General features: G+C 43.6%; 1 protein-coding gene across 1 annotated transcript in view; it reads right to left on the bottom strand.

Annotated features, from left to right (window-relative positions):
• Positions 1-14190, bottom strand: part of Stat4 (signal transducer and activator of transcription 4) — an 88894-nt gene extending 74704 nt beyond the window's left edge. The window contains exons 1-2 of the mRNA XM_059278372.1: positions 14063-14190; positions 11966-12110 (exon numbers count right to left, since the gene is read on the bottom strand). Of these exons, the coding sequence (XP_059134355.1) occupies positions 11966-12110; positions 14063-14190 (273 nt within the window). The remainder of the gene's footprint in view (positions 1-11965; positions 12111-14062) is intronic.
• Positions 14191-20062: the final 5872 nt, after the last annotated feature.

The raw sequence follows: 20062 nt of genomic DNA, 5'->3' as shown, positions 1-20062 counted from the left end.
AGAACAAGATTTGTCAATCTGGCGATTTTCATTTTAATACTTATATGATTTGGGTTTATTCCTTTTAGAGCCCAACTAATAGAAATGTTGATGGTTGGTGAGACTCCTTTCTCCCCTGCTGCCCCTGCGGGATCACACCAGACGCTATCTGATGTTTTTACTGTTAGAGACACATTGTAGCAGTCCTTCCCTCTCAGGACAGGTCATGGGCCATATGACAATGTTTCAGGCACAGTGATGATCCCATAAGATTATTGTGGAGGTGTGAAATGCTGGGACATAGCCACACCGTAGCTGCTGTAACATCATGATGCAATGCTTTCATCATGTGCTTGTGGTATAGCGTTGGTTTAGCGCCATTTTTCTATCACAATAAGCAAGCATAGTAATAAGAGTATGTATGAAACACAGGCAACCCCCTCCTCTGTCTCATGACTGAGTCTCTTGTCTACACCAAAAGCCCCTGGTAAGTGACTGACCAACACTGTCCAGGCTGCATAGGAACCCTTCATGATGTTCCCACAATGCTGACATCACTTAATGGCACGTTGCTCAGAATGTGTCCATCACTAAGCAAGGAACCATTGTAGTCAGGTTTATTTCATTTTTGTTTGGTTTGGCTCTTACTGATAGTAGATACTTCTTTCATTATACACGAGCCATAACTATTTCACCTGGGATAATGTGTCCTTTACAGAGAAAACTGGACTATGCAATTTACAGTGCATTCACAAAGATTAACATTACCATACATGAACCTTAGCAATTGTAATAATTTCTTCTATTCCACTACATTAAGTTGTTAGGGCTTTAACACTTTGATAGAATAATAGTATATGGGAAAATACTCCAATCTCTACAAACATTCAAGCACAGGCATTTAGGATCACTTTCACATTTTTGTTATTATGACTAGTAAGACAACGACCATCATTGGACGTCTATCCCTTTCTTGACCTATATGACAGTGTGTATAGAATACATCCTCAGAAATGGATCGCTTAGTCATTGAACTTGGATATTGAAAATTATTTTCTAAAATGTTCTTAATTTTTTTATGTTTTTGCCAAATGTGGCACACCTAACTGTCCACATAAATTCCAGCTCCTCTTGGGAAAGACAAGGTAAAACCCAGCAAGGGAGTGCTGGCAGCTCACCAGCTGAGTTCCCGGCACCGTCTCTTCAGATGGGGGTCAGATGTGGAGTTCCGCTAACTGGATGAGTACGTAATGTGTCAGGCATTTTAAAGATGTAGCTGTGGACTCACATTCTTACTCTCTTCCTGTCTGCAGAGGCATCAGGTCTCTAAGAAACAGCTGAGCCACAAGGGGGAGGAGCTTAGATCTCCTTCTCACCATGAGAGGATCAGTCACTTATCTACCAGAATGATGAGTATCAGGTGGAGGGTTGTGCAATAGACAAAATTTTGCTGTTTGATAGCGATGCTCTCCTCACTGATATGGTAACTTAGACCATAACAGTGAGTATTAAAAACTACAACATTGGGGCATGGAGAGACGGCACAGAAGAGTGTGCGATGACCCAAGTTCAGCTGCCAGCACCCTAGCTAGGCAGCTGACAACAGCCTGAAACTACTGTTCAGGGGACTGGACACCTCTGGCCTCCACAAACAACCGCACTCATGTGCACTTACCCACACACAGACACACAACGTACAGAAAATATAAAAATAAATGCTCTTTCACAAGTGATCGTGATACCCAGAGTGAGAACACGCTGTCCTAACAAAACAATCAAAAACATGAACAAAAATTTAATAATAGGTATTATGGTGGTTTGAATGAAAATGGCCCCCATAGGCTCATAGGGAGTGGCATTATTTGAAAGGATTTGGACATGTGGCCTTGTTAGAGTAGGGATGGCCTTGCTGGAGGAAATGTGTCACTGGGGGTGGGCTTTGAAGTTTCAGAAGCTCAAGCTAGGTCCAGTGGCTGACTCTCTCTCTTCCTGCTGCCTGCCGATCCAGATGTAGAACTCTCAGCTACCTCTCCAGCACCATGTCTGCCTGTGTGCCGCCATACTTCCTGACATGATGAAAACGGACTGTACTGTCAGCCAGCCTCAATTAATGTTTTCCTTTATAAGACTTGCTGTGGTCATGGTGTCTCTTTGCAGCAAAATAGCTTTAACTAAGACAGGTATGTAATAGTAGTGAAAAAAATAAAGTTCCAACTAGGAGGTAAATAAAAATTACATTAAATCAGGCACAGCTGCACATGCCTCTAACCCCAACCCATGAGAGATGGGGGAGGGTACTGACAGAAGCTTGATACTAGCCTAGGCTGTCCAGTGAGACCTACCTCAAAAGAAGTCAGGAAAAAGAGAATGAAAAGAATCAATGATATGGAAAGAGGTTGGCTGTTTAAGAAAAAAAATGATGAAGAGAATCAATGATATGGAAAGAGGTTGGCTGTTTAAGAAAGAAACAAAACAATACTAATTGCTGACAAAGTTATTGTCAGAAAACACGCTGTAATGATCATAGTGGTTTATTAGTTAAAGATAAGATTTCAGATTGTTTACATATATATGTTTTCTGAACTTTCTTAGACATATATCACCTTGGTGATGAGGTGATTGACGGGGCTGATGTGATTGCTCATTGGTTAGAGCACTTACTGCTCTTACAGAGGACCAGTTCCAGGGGATCTGATGCACTATTCTGGCCTCTCTGGGCACTAGGCACACATATGAAGCACAGATACACATGCAGACAAACACCCATACACATAAAATAAAAATAGACACATCTTTAAAAATTAAAAGTTGGTTATTTAAAACTCAGTTGGTATATATTAAACTGCATTAGCAAAAAGATATAAAGGAACTCAAAAATGACCCCCTTTTTTACGGCTCTAGATTCCCAAGGCAGGATTTTCAATAACATCTGAGAACTGGCTACTTCTGATAGAGAAGACCCGAAACCAACATCAGTCACATGCCTGTCAAAAGGCACTGTGGAAGATATTCATTTTACCAAGTACGTGTTATTAATTCATCAGCAATGCTGCGATTAGGATGTACGGTTCTTTTAGATGTATAGCAGAGCTAAAAGGAGTCACAACGTGTGCGGTAAATGTGACCACACCCATGTACACATGAACTCATGGGGACCGGGCTGCACACACAAGCCCTGTACAAGATCAAGTGAGCCAAAATCCCAGCATGCATCTGGGGAGCTCAAGAAGCCCACCCCAAGCAGAGGAGCTACTGGCAACTGCTGTCAGAAGGGAGAGAGAGTCTGCTTATTAGGGGTGTGGCCCTTGGGAGGCTTCCCACGAGATGACCCTCCACCGGTGCACACACAAGCGTCTCTAAGTGGGCTCTGTGGGCTTTAAAAACAAGCTGGAGGGGAAGGTGGTGGTGAGGGTAAGGGGGTGGACAGGGAGGGTGAGGGTGGACTTCATCCAGACACATTATATGCATGTTAAAAATTTTTAAATAACAAAAATATTTAAAAAAATAAAGGTTAAAGACATGGGAAAGTAATAGCCCACAAAATACAGGATATATAATGTATGAAGAAAAAATTTAAAAGATAAGACATTGTTCCCTTCAGTCATAAGTTCCTCCATGCACTAAGTGGAGAGAAGAAAAACGGTTTAGTCCACAGCAGAAGTGATGAACAGAGGCATCTCTGGTGGTCACCTGAGCGGCAGTCGGGATCTGAGTACTACACTATATGCATACCACACACTAATGATTTTTTTTTTTTTTTGAGACAGGGTTTCTCTGTGTAGTTTTGGTGCCTGTCCTGGAACTCACTCTGTAGACCAGGCTGGCCTCGAACTCACCGAGTCCCACCTGGCTCTGCCTCCCGACTGCTGGGATTAAAGGCGTGCACCACCACTGCCCGGCTGAAAACAGTTTTTAAAGTGATACATTTGGCTCTCAGAGCATTGTACTAACACTTTTTTTTTTTTCAGTTGACGACACGCTTGTTTCATGAAAGCGGAGTGGAGAAGGGGAAGAGGTGGAGGCCTCGTGCAGTTTCTAACTGAGCCTGTGTCTCTTGGTCGCTTCAATTGTTCTGGCATGTGAGGAACTTCAGAATCTATGGTCTTCCATTGCAAAGAGCCAGTACCTTGACTTAGCTCCAGAAAGCTCACTTGTGAAAGTGTGTGGCTGTCTTCCAGTCCAGTCTTTGTCTCTAGTTACTGTTTTTCTCTTAGCTTTCTTCCTGAACATTTTCCCCAGCTCTTCTTGTTTCTTCTAACCTTCTGCTTAGGTTAGAAGTCTAACCCTCCCCTTCACACCATCTGTTCTAAACACCACTTTTCAAATCAGTTCCCCCCGCCCCCATTCTCAGTAACTGATGACTTCAGGAAGTCAAGTGCACATTCATCTTGCGGACTGTGGACTGTGTTTGCAGTGACATGGCATTTGAGCTGCTAGTCAAAGGACAGTCATTGAATAAGGCAATCTCATATCTTCAATGCCAACGCCATTCCTCATTATTAAATGAGACGCAGAGCCCCTTACTGCACATTGGGGTGTATGTTAAGCGCTGGAAATGCAAAGATTGATGTGCGCTGGGAACTTGGTCTAGTGGAAGAAGACGGGCATTAAATACATAGACAACGGAGTCCCAAGTTCTTCATGTTAGTTTCCAACAGTACAGAACACATCAAACTCACCTTGCTATCTCACCTCCCTTCCCCAAGCCAATTTTTAAGATGCATCACTATCTGCGCAATCACCCAAATTACATGACTAAATTGTCTCACTTTTAATTCTCTCACATTTTGTATCTATTCCCTCATGACATGTCAATTCTTTTACCAAATTACCCTACAATTCCAGCACACAGTCTTCATCCCAGTGTCCCTGCCTAGATCAGCATCCTGCTTCTTTCTCGCTGACTTGTAAGAATGACCAAATAGGTCCTCCCCATCTACGCTTGCAAGCTAAAGCCACACCGTTGCCATGGAAATCTCCCCCTACATCTCCAGGAAGGGTTTTCTTGTTCCGACAAGGAACGGGACAACCTCAAGCAGGCGGCGAGGCTGTGATGATGTGCTTGGCTGCGGAAAGCCAGTGAGACAGGATTTTCCAACGTAAGTCCTGACAGACAGGGGAGGAGTTACAAAAGCTGGGTTGTCTCTGTGTCCCAAAGCAGGCTGTTTCCCTTCCGTGTCTATTCACTAAGGCAGGTATCCTGGTTAGATGACAAGAAGCAGACGGCTTCTTGTCACTGAGAGCATAGACGGGGTCTTATTCTCTAAGTATCAGCACAGCTCCTTGCTGTGAGATGTTCTGTATGTCAAATTGCTCTGATTGGTCAATAAATAAAATACTGATTGGCCAGTGGCTAGGCAGGAAGTATAGGTGGAGCGAGAGATGAGGAGAATTCTGGGGAGAGGAAGGGATGAGTGAGGAGTTACCAGCCAGACACAGAGGAGGCAAGATGTTAAGGCAGAACTGAGAAAAGGTCCCAAGCCACATGGCTAAATATGGATAAGAATTATGGGTTAATTTAAGTGTAAGAGCTAGTCAGTAATGAGCCTGAGCTAATGGCCGAGCAGTTATAATTAATATAAGCCTCTGTGTGTTTACTTGGGGGACATGAATGGGAGAGATTTGTCCCAAATGCCTGCTGGCTGGGACACAGGAAAACTTCCAACTACACCAACATGCCCAGAAGTCTGTCTCTTAGATGATCATAGATCTTGTCAAGCTGACAGTCAGTGTTAGCCATTACAGCTACCTATACCAATTTATACTTCTCTGTGCACTGTACTTGGGGGATCACAGACCAGCTGGTGAGGGAATAGGTTATTCTTGACAAAGCTATCGATCAAATGATTATAGTAATAGATGACTGAAGGTCATTCAAGACTCATGGGGCTGTGGAGCTGGCTCAGTGGTTAGGGATGCTTGCTGTGCCAGCATCAGGGATCTGGGTTCAAATCCTCAGCATCAACATAAACATGGGCGTGGTGTATGTGCCTGTAACCCCAACACTATGGGCAGAGTGGTGACAGGGGAGTCCCACAAGCTTACTGGGCAGCCATTGCAGGTGAAAAGGTGAGCATCAGGGTCAGTGAGAGGCTCCACGTAAGAGGAATAAGCGCACACAACACACATCACCACATACACGAGTCCACTTACAAGCAAACAAAGAAATATACCCATGTTCTATAGTATACACAAAGGGCCTATGCCATGGAGATGCCCTCAACTCTCATATCAATTTTATTAACATTCAGAGTCCAGGGAAAGGACAGATTGTTATTCACTCAAGTAATAAATCACTAAAATTTGGTTTTTTTAAAGATTTATTTATTTTTATTTCATGTGCGTGTGTGTGTGTGTGTGTGTGTGTGTGTGTGTGTGTGTATGTGTGTGTTTGTGTGTGTTTTGCCTATATGTATGTGCCCTGTGTGCACACCTGGTGCCCTCATAAGTCAGAAGGCAGCATTAGATCCCCAGAATTAGAGTCATGGAAGATTGTTAGCTATCATGTAAGTGCTGAGACTGAACCTGGGTCCTTGGCAAAAGCAGTAAGTGTTCTTAACCACTGGGCCACCGCTACAGTCCAAGGTTTAATTTCTTAGAGAGGATAAAGGGCTGAAGGGAAGCACACAAAGCAATCCAAGAGTGTAAGTTGAACTGTTCAGAAACATCCATGACTGGTGTGTCAGATTCCAGTTTGGTGTGATGTGCCTAAAACAAGGAGTTAAACTGTACACCATCCACCTGTCCCCTGTTTCAAACCAGGCCATAAAGTCCTGACAACTAATTAAGAATACGTAGGTCTCTGAGCCTTTGAAAATGGAAGTGCTGTGATCTGGATGACAGATCTCGAGGAAGGGTTTCTCAGGTTGAGGAAGCAACGCAGCTCTGTGGACTGATGGACAAACGGACAGAACTGTTCAGTAGCAGAATGAAAAGGGAGTGCAGGACCTTCTACTCGGAGGTTTACACTTTGTGTGACCCTTCTACTTTCAGATTTACACAAAGCGGCTGCACTTTCCTTTCAGGGCTTAGGCTGTGGCTATCTCTTGACTCGCTCTCCTTTCCCCCCCCCCCTCTCTCTCTCTCTCTCTTCCTCCGTGTGTGTGTGTGTGTGTGTGTGTGTGTGTGTGTGTGTGTGTGTGTGTTGTACAAAGGGGAAGGAAGAGGAGTGAACTGAGAAAGCAGTGGGGTTGGGGATAAGATCTGACGAGTTCAGAGGGCCTTAGTTTGTTAAGTAATAATTCTCAATTTGTTTTTTTGTTTTTGTTTTTTTTCTTCCTGGCATTGCCAAGGGTGTCCCTTACTCACTTGGTCACATTAACAGAATTAAGAGGACATTTTTACCCAAGCACACTCGGGTGCCCTCCAACCCAGAGGCCATGGTGAAGCGGAGTGTAGGCCAGGTATGCTAAAGGTTACACTTTCTGGTATCACCTCACCCACTGAGTTTCAGCCTCCCACCACGGCCTGTGAAAAGCACTGTGCAGGTGGTGGGATTACTAACCACAGAACTAGCACCAAGACTCTGAACAGAACTTTCTGATTGACAGGAAAAAAAGATTCCAGCATCAGGGCAGATACTCGTGCCTGCGGCCCCCATCCCACGCAGACCTGAAGACTACCCATGAAATTTCATCTAAATTTAAAAACCAAAACACAGGAAGTGTGAACTCTTTAAACTGCAAGATCATGACATCCCCTAATTGAATTCCTAGTACTTACAATGTGGCCAGGTACTTACAGTGTGGCCCAGTACTCATTAAACAGTGATGAACAAATAATCTTCCATGGAACATTTCAATCCGGTAAGAACTTGATAGAGTTTTAAGTTGGTGGACTTTGTATCTTAGTTTTGTAAAGAAACTGCTTTAACTTTTCGCTTCTGACAGCTTTCAACTTAGCATCCAGTCTCATTTCTTTGTAGGTTATCTGGGTTTGCTTTTATTTTCTTTTTCTTTTTTATAATCATACTGTTTTCTCTGGTGCCATGTATTTTAATTTGTTTTATTGTACCTGGGAGCTCTTATTCAGAACGTATGGAAATCATCTTGCCTATTGTCACTTCCACTATTCTATAATGCCTCTAAATTTTGGTAGGTGTGTTTATGCTTTATTCTACAGTGTTTGTGTGTAGTGGGGGTCCTTTTAAAGTTTATCTAGGCAGAAAGAGTCAAGGATGAAATTATGGATTATTTATATACAATGAAAGTATTACAAATTGAAAGTGTACGTTAAAATACAAATTTAAATGCATTCATGAAAAGGAAGAATTGAAAAGAAAACATACGAATGGAGCTAGAAAAAGCACACAAAGATAAGCTGATATATCCACCAATACTCAGCACTATTAAAGACATACAAACTCCATACTTCAGAAGTTCCACCACTGGACACATATTGTAGAGAAGGTATCAAGGGACACATACAAGATGTTCAGGGCAATGATATTTGAAGCAGAAAAGGAACATGGTAAATAAATCAGGTGTCTACCAACTATAAAATGGACAAAATTTGATATATCCACATATAGGAATAAAAATGGAGAGACTATTGCAACCAAGGTCGGTGCTGATGAATCTTGGGAATATGAAACATTGTTGAAGTGTAAATACAGTGTAATCTCATTTATGTGAGATTCAATAGGCCACAAACCTGCTCTGTATTCTTTAGGGTGCAAACATACAAGGTAAAACTCCAACAAAATGGAAGAGACTGGTAAAGACCCATTCTACATCATCCTCTGGATGGGGACACAGCAGACTTAAGGGGGAAGTAGATGAGTTTTCAGAGAAATAAAATGTCAGCAAAGCTCTAGAGAGCCATCCACGGTGTTTCGTATTAGAAAGAGTGGACAGACGCCAAACTGCATGGTATCACTTGAGTACTCAGACTGAGCCAACCAGCTTTGTACCTTCAAATCCATGCCTTCTCTAGATGGTCCAGAAACAACGGTAATCAGCTCAGGGAACCAGGACACAGGAAAGGACAGTTTTTACGTAAGTTTGTGAGAAAGCATGCTATTCTCCATGAACCTTCCCTATCAGTGGTACTGGTGCACAGGGGGTGTGCATCTGTGAGACTATACTATCATTGCACCCTGCATCTTTTTGAGGGGTCAGAGCTTATACTAGCTTCGTCGTAAAGTAGCATCATGGCCATCTTAACTATAAGCAAACAGGTGATTGATCTAGCCTTTCCTCAGTGTCTATAAAGCAATGTCTACAGAAAGCAACCTAAGGTTTCCGTACCCAGCCACAGTGTCCCTTAAAGTGCAGACCTGGGCTGAAGAGAGTAAAGGAACTGACAGCCGTGCTCACCCACCTCCATTTAGTTCCTGAAACCTGTTTGGTGGAAGGAAAGAATCAGTTCCTGAAAGTTGTTCTCTGAATGCCGCACACATGACATGGCACTCTTGACCCACAAACACACACATATCATACACAATGGATAAATAAGAATTATTTTGAAAGATTAAAGTACAGATATTCTTCGGCATAAAAGTTCTCATATATTGCCGGGCGGTGGTGGCGCATGCCTTTAGTCCCAGCACTCGGGAGGCAGAGCCAGGCGGATCTCTGTGAGTTCGAGGCCAGCTTGGGCTACCAAGTGAGTTCCAGGAAAGGCACAAAGCTACACAGAGAAACCCTGTCTCGAAAAACCAAAAAAAAAAAAAAAAAAAAAAAAAGTTCTCATATATTATATATTATCATTTTTACCTTCTTGAAAAAAATCTGCTTGATAAAATCTAAGCAATTAATAAATTAAAATGTTTAAATCTTATGAAGAACAAATAGTAAAAAGTTCTCATGTGCACTGAATCCAATTAAATACAAAATTAAGGAATATGGGTTGCAGTTTGACAGCAGAATGGGAAAGTGCAGCTAATAAACGCAGAGATGGGGTGACAGGTGGCTAACAGTTTCTTCACATTTAATATCTTTAAGTCAAAGTCAAAATATAGCTTGAGATAGTACATATACTCCACCATTTTATGCTTTTCATAGTTTTGTTAACTTGAGCAGACTTTCTTTGGAAAAAAATCTTTCTGGACATGAGGAAACACTTATTTGATAAACAATTTTTAATATTCCATAAATACAAATAAAAACTTATTTTCAGAGCTGGGCAGTGGTGGTGAACACCTTTAATCCCAGCACTTGAGAGGCAGAGGCAGGCAGATCTCTGTGAGTTCAAGGCCAGCCTGGTCTATAGAGTGAGTTCCAGGACAGCCAGGGCTACACAGAGAAACCCTGTCTCGAAAAAAAAAATTATTTTCAGAAGCACATATAATATCATTCTACTTTTACTCCAACAATCCTATATTATTTATTAAAATTATTTACTCAGCACCTTTTGTGTGCTTTGGCCCTATATAGGCATTAAGGATATAAGAGTAAAGGAAACAAAGTCCTTCCCTTGCTGGAGATTCAGATATGAAATAAACAGATGTAGAAATTATAGGCTGGGCATGGTGGTGGCACATGCCTCTGATGCCAGCACTAGGGAGGCAGAGGCAGGCAAATCTCTGGGTTCTAGATCAACCTGGTCTACAGAGCAAGTTCCAGGACAGCCAAGGCTATACAGAGAAAGCTTGTCTCAAAATACCCCCCCAAAAAAAATACACATTGATAAGGATGAAGGGAAGGGAGGGACGTGGGGAGTTTATGGTGTGTGTGTGTGTGAGAGAGAGAGGGGAGGGGAGGGGGTAACTGTCTCACTTCCCATCTGTGCATGCACGTGATGTATGGGGACAGGAGTGAGATAATGCAGGTGGAACTTTCAATCTATTCTATTGAACTATCTGCAAATACACATGTACAGATAAGTGTTGGACGGATGCTCATCAAATATTAACAAGCTTATTTCTAAGAATTAGGTTTTGGATTGTTTCTATCTTTCTTCGTATTTTTTATATTGTTTCCATTTTTATTATGAATGTACATCATTCTATCTGAGGAAGAAAGAAAGGAAGTTGAATAAGAAAAAACAGAAAGTCCAAGAATAGCAACATTAGAAATCATGCGTTTGGGTAATGACTCAGAAGAAATGAAAACTTAGACCCTTGGAAAACCCACGTGTGATTCCTAACAGTAGTTTCATTTAGAATGAATGAAATAAGTACATTGAAATATCATTTAGTGATTAACGATAAATCTATCACAGCATGAAATAGGGGCTTTAAATGCCTGCTGCTAGATGGAAGAATCAGTCCTTTAAAAAGCCACAAACTTTGTGTTTCTAACTGTGAGACCCTAAAGAAAAGGCAAACTTCAGGGAGGAAATGGCCACTGATTTCAGACCCTCGGTGTGAAGACGGGGAGGGAAGAGAACCAGAGACTTCTGCACAATGAAGCCCTTCGATGTTGTAATGATAGATGAATGACATGTTTGTTAAAATCCTTAGAATTGGGGTTTGGGGATTTAGCTCAGTGGTAGAGTGCTTGCCTAGCAAGCACAAGGCCCTGGGTTCGGTCCTCAGCTTAAAAAAAAAAAAAAAATCCTTAGAATCATACTCAATTCATCTTAATTAACTTCAAGCTAATAATAATGTATCAACATTATTTAGTCAACTACATCATACATGATGCTTTACACATACAAATGAGAATCCTAACTCTCATTGTTATACAAGAGAAGAAGGCACAAGATGGTCACAGGGCAGCCATGAATAGCTGCTCTTTTAAATATTTCCATGATATTAAACTTGGTGATAACCAAGAAATAAGCCAGATGAGTCACACACACACACACACACACACACACACATACACACACACACACACCTTCTCACTTCTATAAAATCTTAGACTAAATTTTTTGAAAGTAAATATAATAAAAAAAATAATCAGGAAAAATTTAAATGATGAAGAAACAAAAATTTTACCTTTAAATCTGCTTTGAAAGTAATTTAAGAGTACATATTCAAATTTTCTCCCAAATTTAAGACTTGCACATCCATTTTTTTAAAAGTAGAATGCATTCTTACCTGAAGTACTTTTCTAATTCTCTTTAGATTGTGGATCAATAGTAGGTTTTTCTCTTTGGAAACACGACCTAACTGTTCATCCAATTGTATTAATAAGTTTTGAAGAAGAATTGTTGCCATAGTTTCATTGTTAGAGGCCACCTCCCTAAAATAAATAAAAATGTCCAAGGTGTTACTACTCAATAAGAAACAGTTAATAAAATATTTATTTCTCTACCATATACATTTTAAAATGTCAGATTGATTCCACAGTGATAAGCATTCTAAGTGTTTTAAAAGTTGAATACATAAAAAACTTCAACATCACTAATCATTAGAGTCTTATAAATCAAAACTACAATATGATACCATTTCATCCTCATTGGAATGGTTATTAATTTAAAAAAAATCAAAACAAAATCAGAAAACAAGTCTTGCAAAAACAGCAAGAAATTGAAGCCTTTATATACTGCTGACGGAATGGAAAGTGGTGGAAACAGTGTGAAAAGTTTAACAGTTAGTTATAATACACACAATTGCCAAATGACCCAACAGCTCTGTATTTGGGTCTAGATGCAAACAGCCAGGATGAGACCAGGAGTTCGCATGGGGCCGCTCCTAGCAACTTTATTGGCAATGGCCTAAAGATAGAATAACCAAAATGTCCATCTTGGTAAGTCCAGGGTTCTGACCATAGGTAGTGTATCCACAGAGTGCAATACTATTCAGCTTCAAATCCGAAGAAAACTCTGGTACATGCAAACAAGAATGAATCTGAAAAATGTTACACCCAGTGAAATAAGTCAGCCACAGAGGAAAACATATGTGGTTCTCTCATACAGAGTACCTCCATGCTCAAATCTGTAGACGAGAGAGAGAGAGAGAGAGAGAGAGAGAGAGAGAGAGAGAGAGAGAGAGAGAGAGAGAGAGAGAGAGAGAGAATGAATAGATTGGAACTGAGTTTTGAGGACCAAGGTTACTGTTTAATGAGCCAGAATGTCAGACTGGGAGGGAGGGCTACGTGCTGCAGATGGGGTGATAAGTCCCGAACAACGCAAATACAGTAACTACTACTAAACTGTACAGTTAAAAGTGGTTAAGATCCTTCGTTCTGTGGTTTATATTTTGACACAATAGAAAAGATGACTGAAGCAAAAAGAAAATTTTAATTATATAGGGGAAACGGAGCTTTGCAAAATGTTTATTAACTGGACAGTCTCATACTCATATAGAAACAGCTGTTTTGATTTAATTCTCATGTACAAAGTTTGGTATGGCAAACACAGAGCATGCTGTTTCCTTCATCTTCCTATGATTCTAATAAATTAGAGGCAGCCAGGGACAGAAAAGGAGCTTGTTGAAAATAAAATGGGGGGAGGGGCAGGACATTGTGTGTTTGAAGGAGGTGAATATTTCCCACTGAAGGTGGAAAGGGATTCCTGAAAAGAGTATTTACTGGCATTGAGTCTATGATAACAGAACTGACATGTTTAATGGGCTTGTTTCTGTGGGACACTTTATGCCTAAAACATTGGCACAGTGGTTTGAATAAAAATGGCTCCCATAGGCTCATATATTTGAACCAGGGAGTGGCATTATTTGAAAGGATTAGGAGCTGTGGCCTTGTTGGTGGAAGTGTGTCACTGGGGGTGGTTTTTTCAGAAGCCCAAGACAGGCCCAGCGTCTCTCCTCTCTCTCCCCTCTCTCCTCTCTCTGTCTCTCTGTCTCTTTCTCTCTCTACTTGCAGACCAAGATGTAGCTCTCAGCTATGACTCCAGTGCCGTGTATACCAACACCACGCTCCCTGCCATGATAATAATGGGCTACGCCTCTGAAACTGTAAGCAAGCCCCCCAATTAAATTCTTTTATAAGAGCTGTCTTGGTCCTGGCATCTCTTCACAGCTGTAGAACCAGTAACTGAGGCCATTGGGATGAGAGGTACTTAAAGGCACTGCACTAAGTCTGTAAGTTTTCATCTATAGTGGACAAAATGAAACTCGCCTTTGAGAAGGATTTCCAAAACCTTGACCGAAACGAACGCATCTACTGAGTCAAAAACAGACCACCGAATACATGTGCGTGGCTAGGACACAGAGCATCTATCCGTCTTAGCCTACCAGTCTTGATGCTCAATCCACTGGGCCAGCAGGTGTCGGATTTCCATGGGGAAGTTGTCGTCGTAGAACTGATCGACTTGCTCCAAAAACTTGATTTCTAACTGTTGGACTTGATTCCACTGAGACATGCTGTAAAGGAAGTTAGAGTTTTAAAATTGTTCATGGGGAGCCATAAGGCAGGCTTTTTTCTTGCCTCGGACAGAGTTAGGTATTAGTTCACTGGAGGGGGAAAAAATCAGCTTTTGTAGTTTCTCAAAGAAGAAAGGAAGGAGAAAATACAGTTAAAGCCCAATGTTCAGCAATTCCTCTTGAGTGTTTTCTTAAAAGGTGTCCCTAATGCAGGACTGACTTCTTTGTCTGCCCCCCAAACCACATCCTTCCTTGCTCTACCATGACCTCCTAGGCCGCTGCTCCAGGAAGTCCCACCCCTCCTCCCCAAACACCCAGGCCCTACCCTGACTATCCACACAGACTCCATCACGGAGTCTGTTGTCAGCAATCCACCTCCCTAGCCATCCCTCCATGAGTGAGCATGCTGAAGGTAAACAAGTCCTCCACACTGACTGTACCGCCAAGGCCTATCCACGCCTTCCTTCCCAAAGCTTCGTCACGTGAAAATGTTAAGGCTGGTTTTCTCTCTCTCATGTGTGTCTGCACTCTCCAGCCAACTTTCTGGGGGCCTGGCCACTTCTGTGGCAGCTTCCTGAGGAACTGCATGCCTGTACTTCTCCTGGGTTCTACTCATATCCGTGCAAAATAGCTCTAAACCAATAAACATTTTTATTTTTCTCATATGATTTATGGTTGGGCAAAGCTTTTTTTACGTACAAAGTCTACCATGCATCGGACAATGGTTCAGGCCTCAGTTAAAGTAGAGTAAACCATCCCATTTACACAACATAAACACACACAGAAGTGTGTGCTCCACTCATATAACCTACGTATCTGCACTCTGGCCAGCAAGGAGGCTGTTACGTACTTCCTAGCTTAGAAATGTCTTTATGACATAACCCTCCTGGAGTTACTGTATTTTGCTCTTTGGAAATGCAGAATTCTTGATTAGTAATGTTAAGTCAGAGGGAAAACTTTCACACTGTGATTCACAACATTTCAACACATCCTGGAGGCACAGCATGCTTCCTTTTGCTTGTATAACAAATTGAGTATATACATACGGTCTTCAGATTTCAGCGGGAACATTTTAAAACATATTTTCCTTGAGCTCCCACTAAATGCTCTAACGTGTACCAAAAAAAAAAAAAAAGTCGTGTTTCGCATGTGCGGCCCTCCTGATAAAGCCACGAGTAGGCAAGACAGGAAGCATCTCTGGGTTTACAAACAAGTGAGGACCAAGAGAGGGGATGTGACCACTGCCCACAGGGTGCAGCTCTGACAGACCTCCCAGACCTGGGAACAAAATTGGAGTGTTCTCCTCTCCTACCAGCAACAAAGCCTTGGCATAGTGATACCCAAGGGGGGAGGGGGCTGGAGACAGCATGGCCACTTCCATTGTTTCTATTGCTGAATCCTTTCCATGGCTCGAACGCAAGTCTAACGGAAAATTTTCTAACGGAAAATTTATCTCACAGTTAAATCACTCAGCAAAGCCATTCTTTCAAAGCAAGGCTGAAACAGGGTGCGGAGAGACCCTCCTCTCTGGGCGGCCCTTGCTGGCCTGAGCTTGCCAGGAAGCCCCATCCCTGGCTGAGGAGCTAAAGGATGGTTGCTGAGGAAGGGGTGCGGTCCCTGAAGCTACCCATGCTCCAGTAGACAGTCTTACACCCGTCACCCACGCATACACAGGCAGCACTCAGTGAACCCGGTGGGCTTAAAACAAACGCAAAACAACACATAAAGTTGAGAGGGAATACTCAGGGGAGAACAGAAGATTCGGAGGGTAAGGGGGTGCGAGTGGATTTGATAATTTACTTTTAAAATTACTTTTCTAAAACATGAAATAAATGTTAATACACATTAAAACATCCAGTGAAACCTTGGGAAATTAAATAAAGGGTTTTGGGGTTTTTTGTTTGTTTGTTTTGGGTTGTGTTTTTTGGGGTTTGCTGTGGTTTTGTTTTCAGACCTCCAGCGGGGGTGTCTGTGTTTTCACTCTCTGAGGGCTTACTCTCCTGCCTCAGGACAGGTACTTTTCCATCTGAAACCTGGGTGCCTGGCAGCTCCCTCCCGGCTTGGGGTCCATCCCCGGGAGCCAGCTGCGTGGATGCTGACCCCTTTGCAGAGGGGACGACCCACCGTGTAGCATCACTCAGACTTCTCAAAGGCCACAGTGACCCGCTCCCCTAGCTGGGTGCTGTTTCTCTGAGACCCAGTTATGCCCATCTCGGGTCAGACATCCCGGCTCCAGAGACTGAGGAGGGCTCTCTCCCGGCCCCCGCGGACACACCTCCCGCCGCAGCGGCCCCACCGCTCCGCTTCAGGATGGTGCTCCCCACTCCTCCAGGAAGACCCGCACCAGAACTTCAGCTCCTGGGAAGATGGCTTTGCTGGGTCATTTGAGGGTAAGAAGAAAGACCCTTCTTTTTATAGGCACCCCCCCTCCCCAGGCATGTTCAAACAAGCAGCCCCGGGCCCGCTGCCCAGAGAAGCCCTTCCTCCCGCCGAGGGGCCACATGCTCCGTGCGAGCTCTTACCTGGCTCGCCCTGGGTCCGGGTGCTGGCCCCGCTCAAGTCCGAAGTCAGAATCGGCCGTCAGGGTCCGCAGCGGCTGAGGCCATGCCACCGGGGGATTTGCATTTCTCCACCCACTCGAGGCTTTCCTGTGCGTCAGTGTTCGGGTTCCTGGGACTTCAGGCGGCTCCCACCCACTCTGTTCTAGAAACGCTTTGCCAAGTCAGCCTGAAGCCCCTGGCAGAGCCAGGCCACCATGCGCAGAAGCCACGCTCACAAATGCAAACGGCCCCAGAGTACCCGAAAATTTCCAGTGAGGGCTGCACACTCGTTTTGGTTTTTTTTTTTTTTTTCGGTCTTCCCCAGACAAGAGGAGAGACCCTCTGCTCCCGCCCCAGCTAAGGGCTGGGGTGCCTGTTTTCCTCAGACAAAACAGTACTTTTTTCTGGTGAGCCAGCCCTGGGATGGGAGGGCTGGGCAACCAGGACCGGTGCACCAACTTCCCTCAGGTCTGCCCTCCTGCCGGAGGACAGCCTCCCTCAGGTCGCGGCTGCTTAGCCACAGGGACGTTTCTGGAAGTTTGTGTGGCTCCGTTCCCACATGAATAAAGTCCTATGTCGGGAGATCCATGAACTGCTAGAGAACTCCGGTGTCTTCTATGAGTCGTTCTCTGCTTACATACCTACAGGGCCATATTCTTGACACCCAAGTTCAGTTTAGTTTGGCCCCAACCTACCCAGGAAACTTTTCTCCCTCCGGGGAGCAGATTGGCCACTACCCATGTCCCTCACAGCAACCCTCTCCAGCCACCCCGCACAGTGAAATCCCAGCCTTTGTGAAGACTTCAGCAGTGCCCCAGACCCACAGTACTTTCCCTGCCTTGAATTTCTGTTATTCTTTCCAAACCACCGCTGTCTGAGAGAAACAGAATGCACTCCCTGGATTTTCAGGTCCCCCTCATGTTCTTATTCTCTGTCTCTCTCTTCCTCCCTCCCTCCGGGCCCCTCTCACTTCCAGGGTGTGTGTGTGTGTGTGTGTGTGTGTGTGTGTGTGTGTGTGTGTGGTGTGTGTGTGCAGGGCATTGTGTGAGTGCTGGCACACCACAGATCTCAAGTGAAAGTCAGAGAACGGCGTCCAGTGTTAGTCCTTGCCGGCTAACTCTGCTGGAGACAGGGACTCCTGTTACCACTGAGTCAGCCAGCCCAGGTAGCCTGAAAGCTGCTGGAGATCTTCCTGCATCGTCCCATCCAGCTTCACATGGGTTCTGGAGATCCTAATTCAAGTCTTTGAATTATATTCAAGTACTTGAATATAAGTGCTTTACCAACACTGAGTCGTTTCCCCGGGGCTCATCCACGTTTAAATAGGAAAAATAGGATAAATTAGCTTCAATAGCACAAATCACCACAAAATATTAACATTCCTGGGTACAATCAATGTAAAAACTTAAATTTTTATGTAAGATACTTGGTGCTCCTTCATGTTCAATACCTAGAGTCCCAGAGTTCTCAGTTGGGACTACATTCTTTCAAGTGTCTAAAGCCCCTGGTGGCTAGTGGCTGCCATCCTGGACAGCAAAGGCAGAGACCACTTATCTGACACTTTTACTTCCTGCCTTGGAGTGTTAGTCACATTGGTTTTTGTCTCCTCATTGTTACATTTAGCTGTTGAGTGTCTGCTGTAGAAAACGGGGTGTCTTCCCTTTCTCCATATTACTCCGCTAGCTGTTCTCAAACGGTTCTTGAGACACCTTAACACTTTTTAAAACTCACTGAGCACCCCCATGTTTGTGCATCACAACTCTGCAACAGTTATTCACTCTCTTAAAACTCAAATCTGAAGTCACCTTGTCTAGCTTCCAATAATATGCCTGTTCTATGTCAAAATGAACGTGTTTTATGTAGAACGTGACTGTCTTCCAACATGAAAGTGCAGTGAGAAGAGCGCCTTTAGGGTTTGATTTGAGACAGGTTCTCAAGCAGCCCAGGCTGGCCTCAAACTCGCTATGTAGTATGACCTTGAACTTCCTGATCCTCCTGCCTCCGTCTCCCAAGCTGGGATTACAGGCTGCAGCACCTCTCCTGTCTTGGTTTACATTCTCTAAATCTCTTTAATGTCTGTCTGTCTTGAGAATGACAGTTGGAAGCTCATATCTGCTCCTGCAATTAGCATGTTGTAAAATAGCACTTGGTTGAGATATGCGAAGGAAATCCAGACTGACATCGCTACACAGTTGAAAAGGGATGAGGCATCACAATGTCCTTTTGGATAACAAAGTTACGCTTTGAAACCACACTCAGTAAGTGGTCGTTTCTCAGGAGCCAACTGTAGAACCTGAAGCCTTATCAGAAGTCTTTGTGTCTGTTATTCCTGTAAACCTCATTGGTCTGACTTGTATTTCACTTTGTGTGGCTTTTCCCTCAGGGTTGGGGATCAAACCCAGGGCCCTGGGCACGCTAAGCAGGAACTCGGCCACTGGATTAGCCCAGCCCCTTGTATCTTGGGTTTTGGTGGAACTCTTATCCACACACAGTTTTGCAGCATGCTGGTCATCAGTCCATTGAATTATGCAGACACCCAGAATGCTGGGACAGCTCATCCGCAATGATAGAAATCCACATCTGGAAATGTCGCCATGGGCCCCTTAGGTGCTGGGAAGCTGTGGAGCTCATGGTAGGGAACACGAGTTTCCCCATTTGGGGTTTTGCTTGACAGGTCACCAGCTTTCCAGTAGTGACAGGATCACTTCGGCAACTCAGAACCAAACAGTGCTCTTCCTAGAGAGGCCCATTTACGCCTTCATACATAACGTCCTGCTTCACCACACATACTATTAAAAAATGCACATTGAAGGTCCGAGACTTGGTAAGACTTTTAACCACTTTGTCAATGACATTCTTTAGCTAAACAGCATTTAAGTTGTTGTAAGTGTGTGAAATGAAGACTCCGGTCATGACGGAACCACCACACAGCCTCCTTTGCTGTGGGTTAAAGCAGCCACTACTGTGCCCAGTGTTTTGGGGTTTTTTTGTTTTGTTTTTTGTAGCAAATACAACTATCAACCTACTGAAAAGCAAAACGTTATTATAAAAATAGTTTAATATTTCAAAGCCCCTTACAATGTCCTGGGGCCACGTGTGAAAATCTGCAGGTGACAGAGAGCATTTGCTCTATGCAACACCCCTGTGCACTGCGGTCACGATCCCCACGGGATCTTCCCGAGGCAGTCTCTGTTAGAGTGCTCTTCTCTGTGGAGGTGTTGTGTTCCCTGAAATATTGTGCACTCTAATAAACTTATCTGGGGTCAGAGACAGAATAGCCACAATATTAAACATAGAGGATAGGCAGTGGTAGCACATGCCTTTAATCCTA

Source organism: Peromyscus eremicus, chromosome 13 (assembly GCF_949786415.1).
Source record: "Peromyscus eremicus chromosome 13, PerEre_H2_v1, whole genome shotgun sequence".
In the NCBI taxonomy this organism is placed as follows: Eukaryota; Metazoa; Chordata; class Mammalia; order Rodentia; family Cricetidae; genus Peromyscus; species Peromyscus eremicus.
Note: the sequence above shows the minus strand (reverse complement) of the source record. Positions and strands in the feature narration are given on the sequence as shown.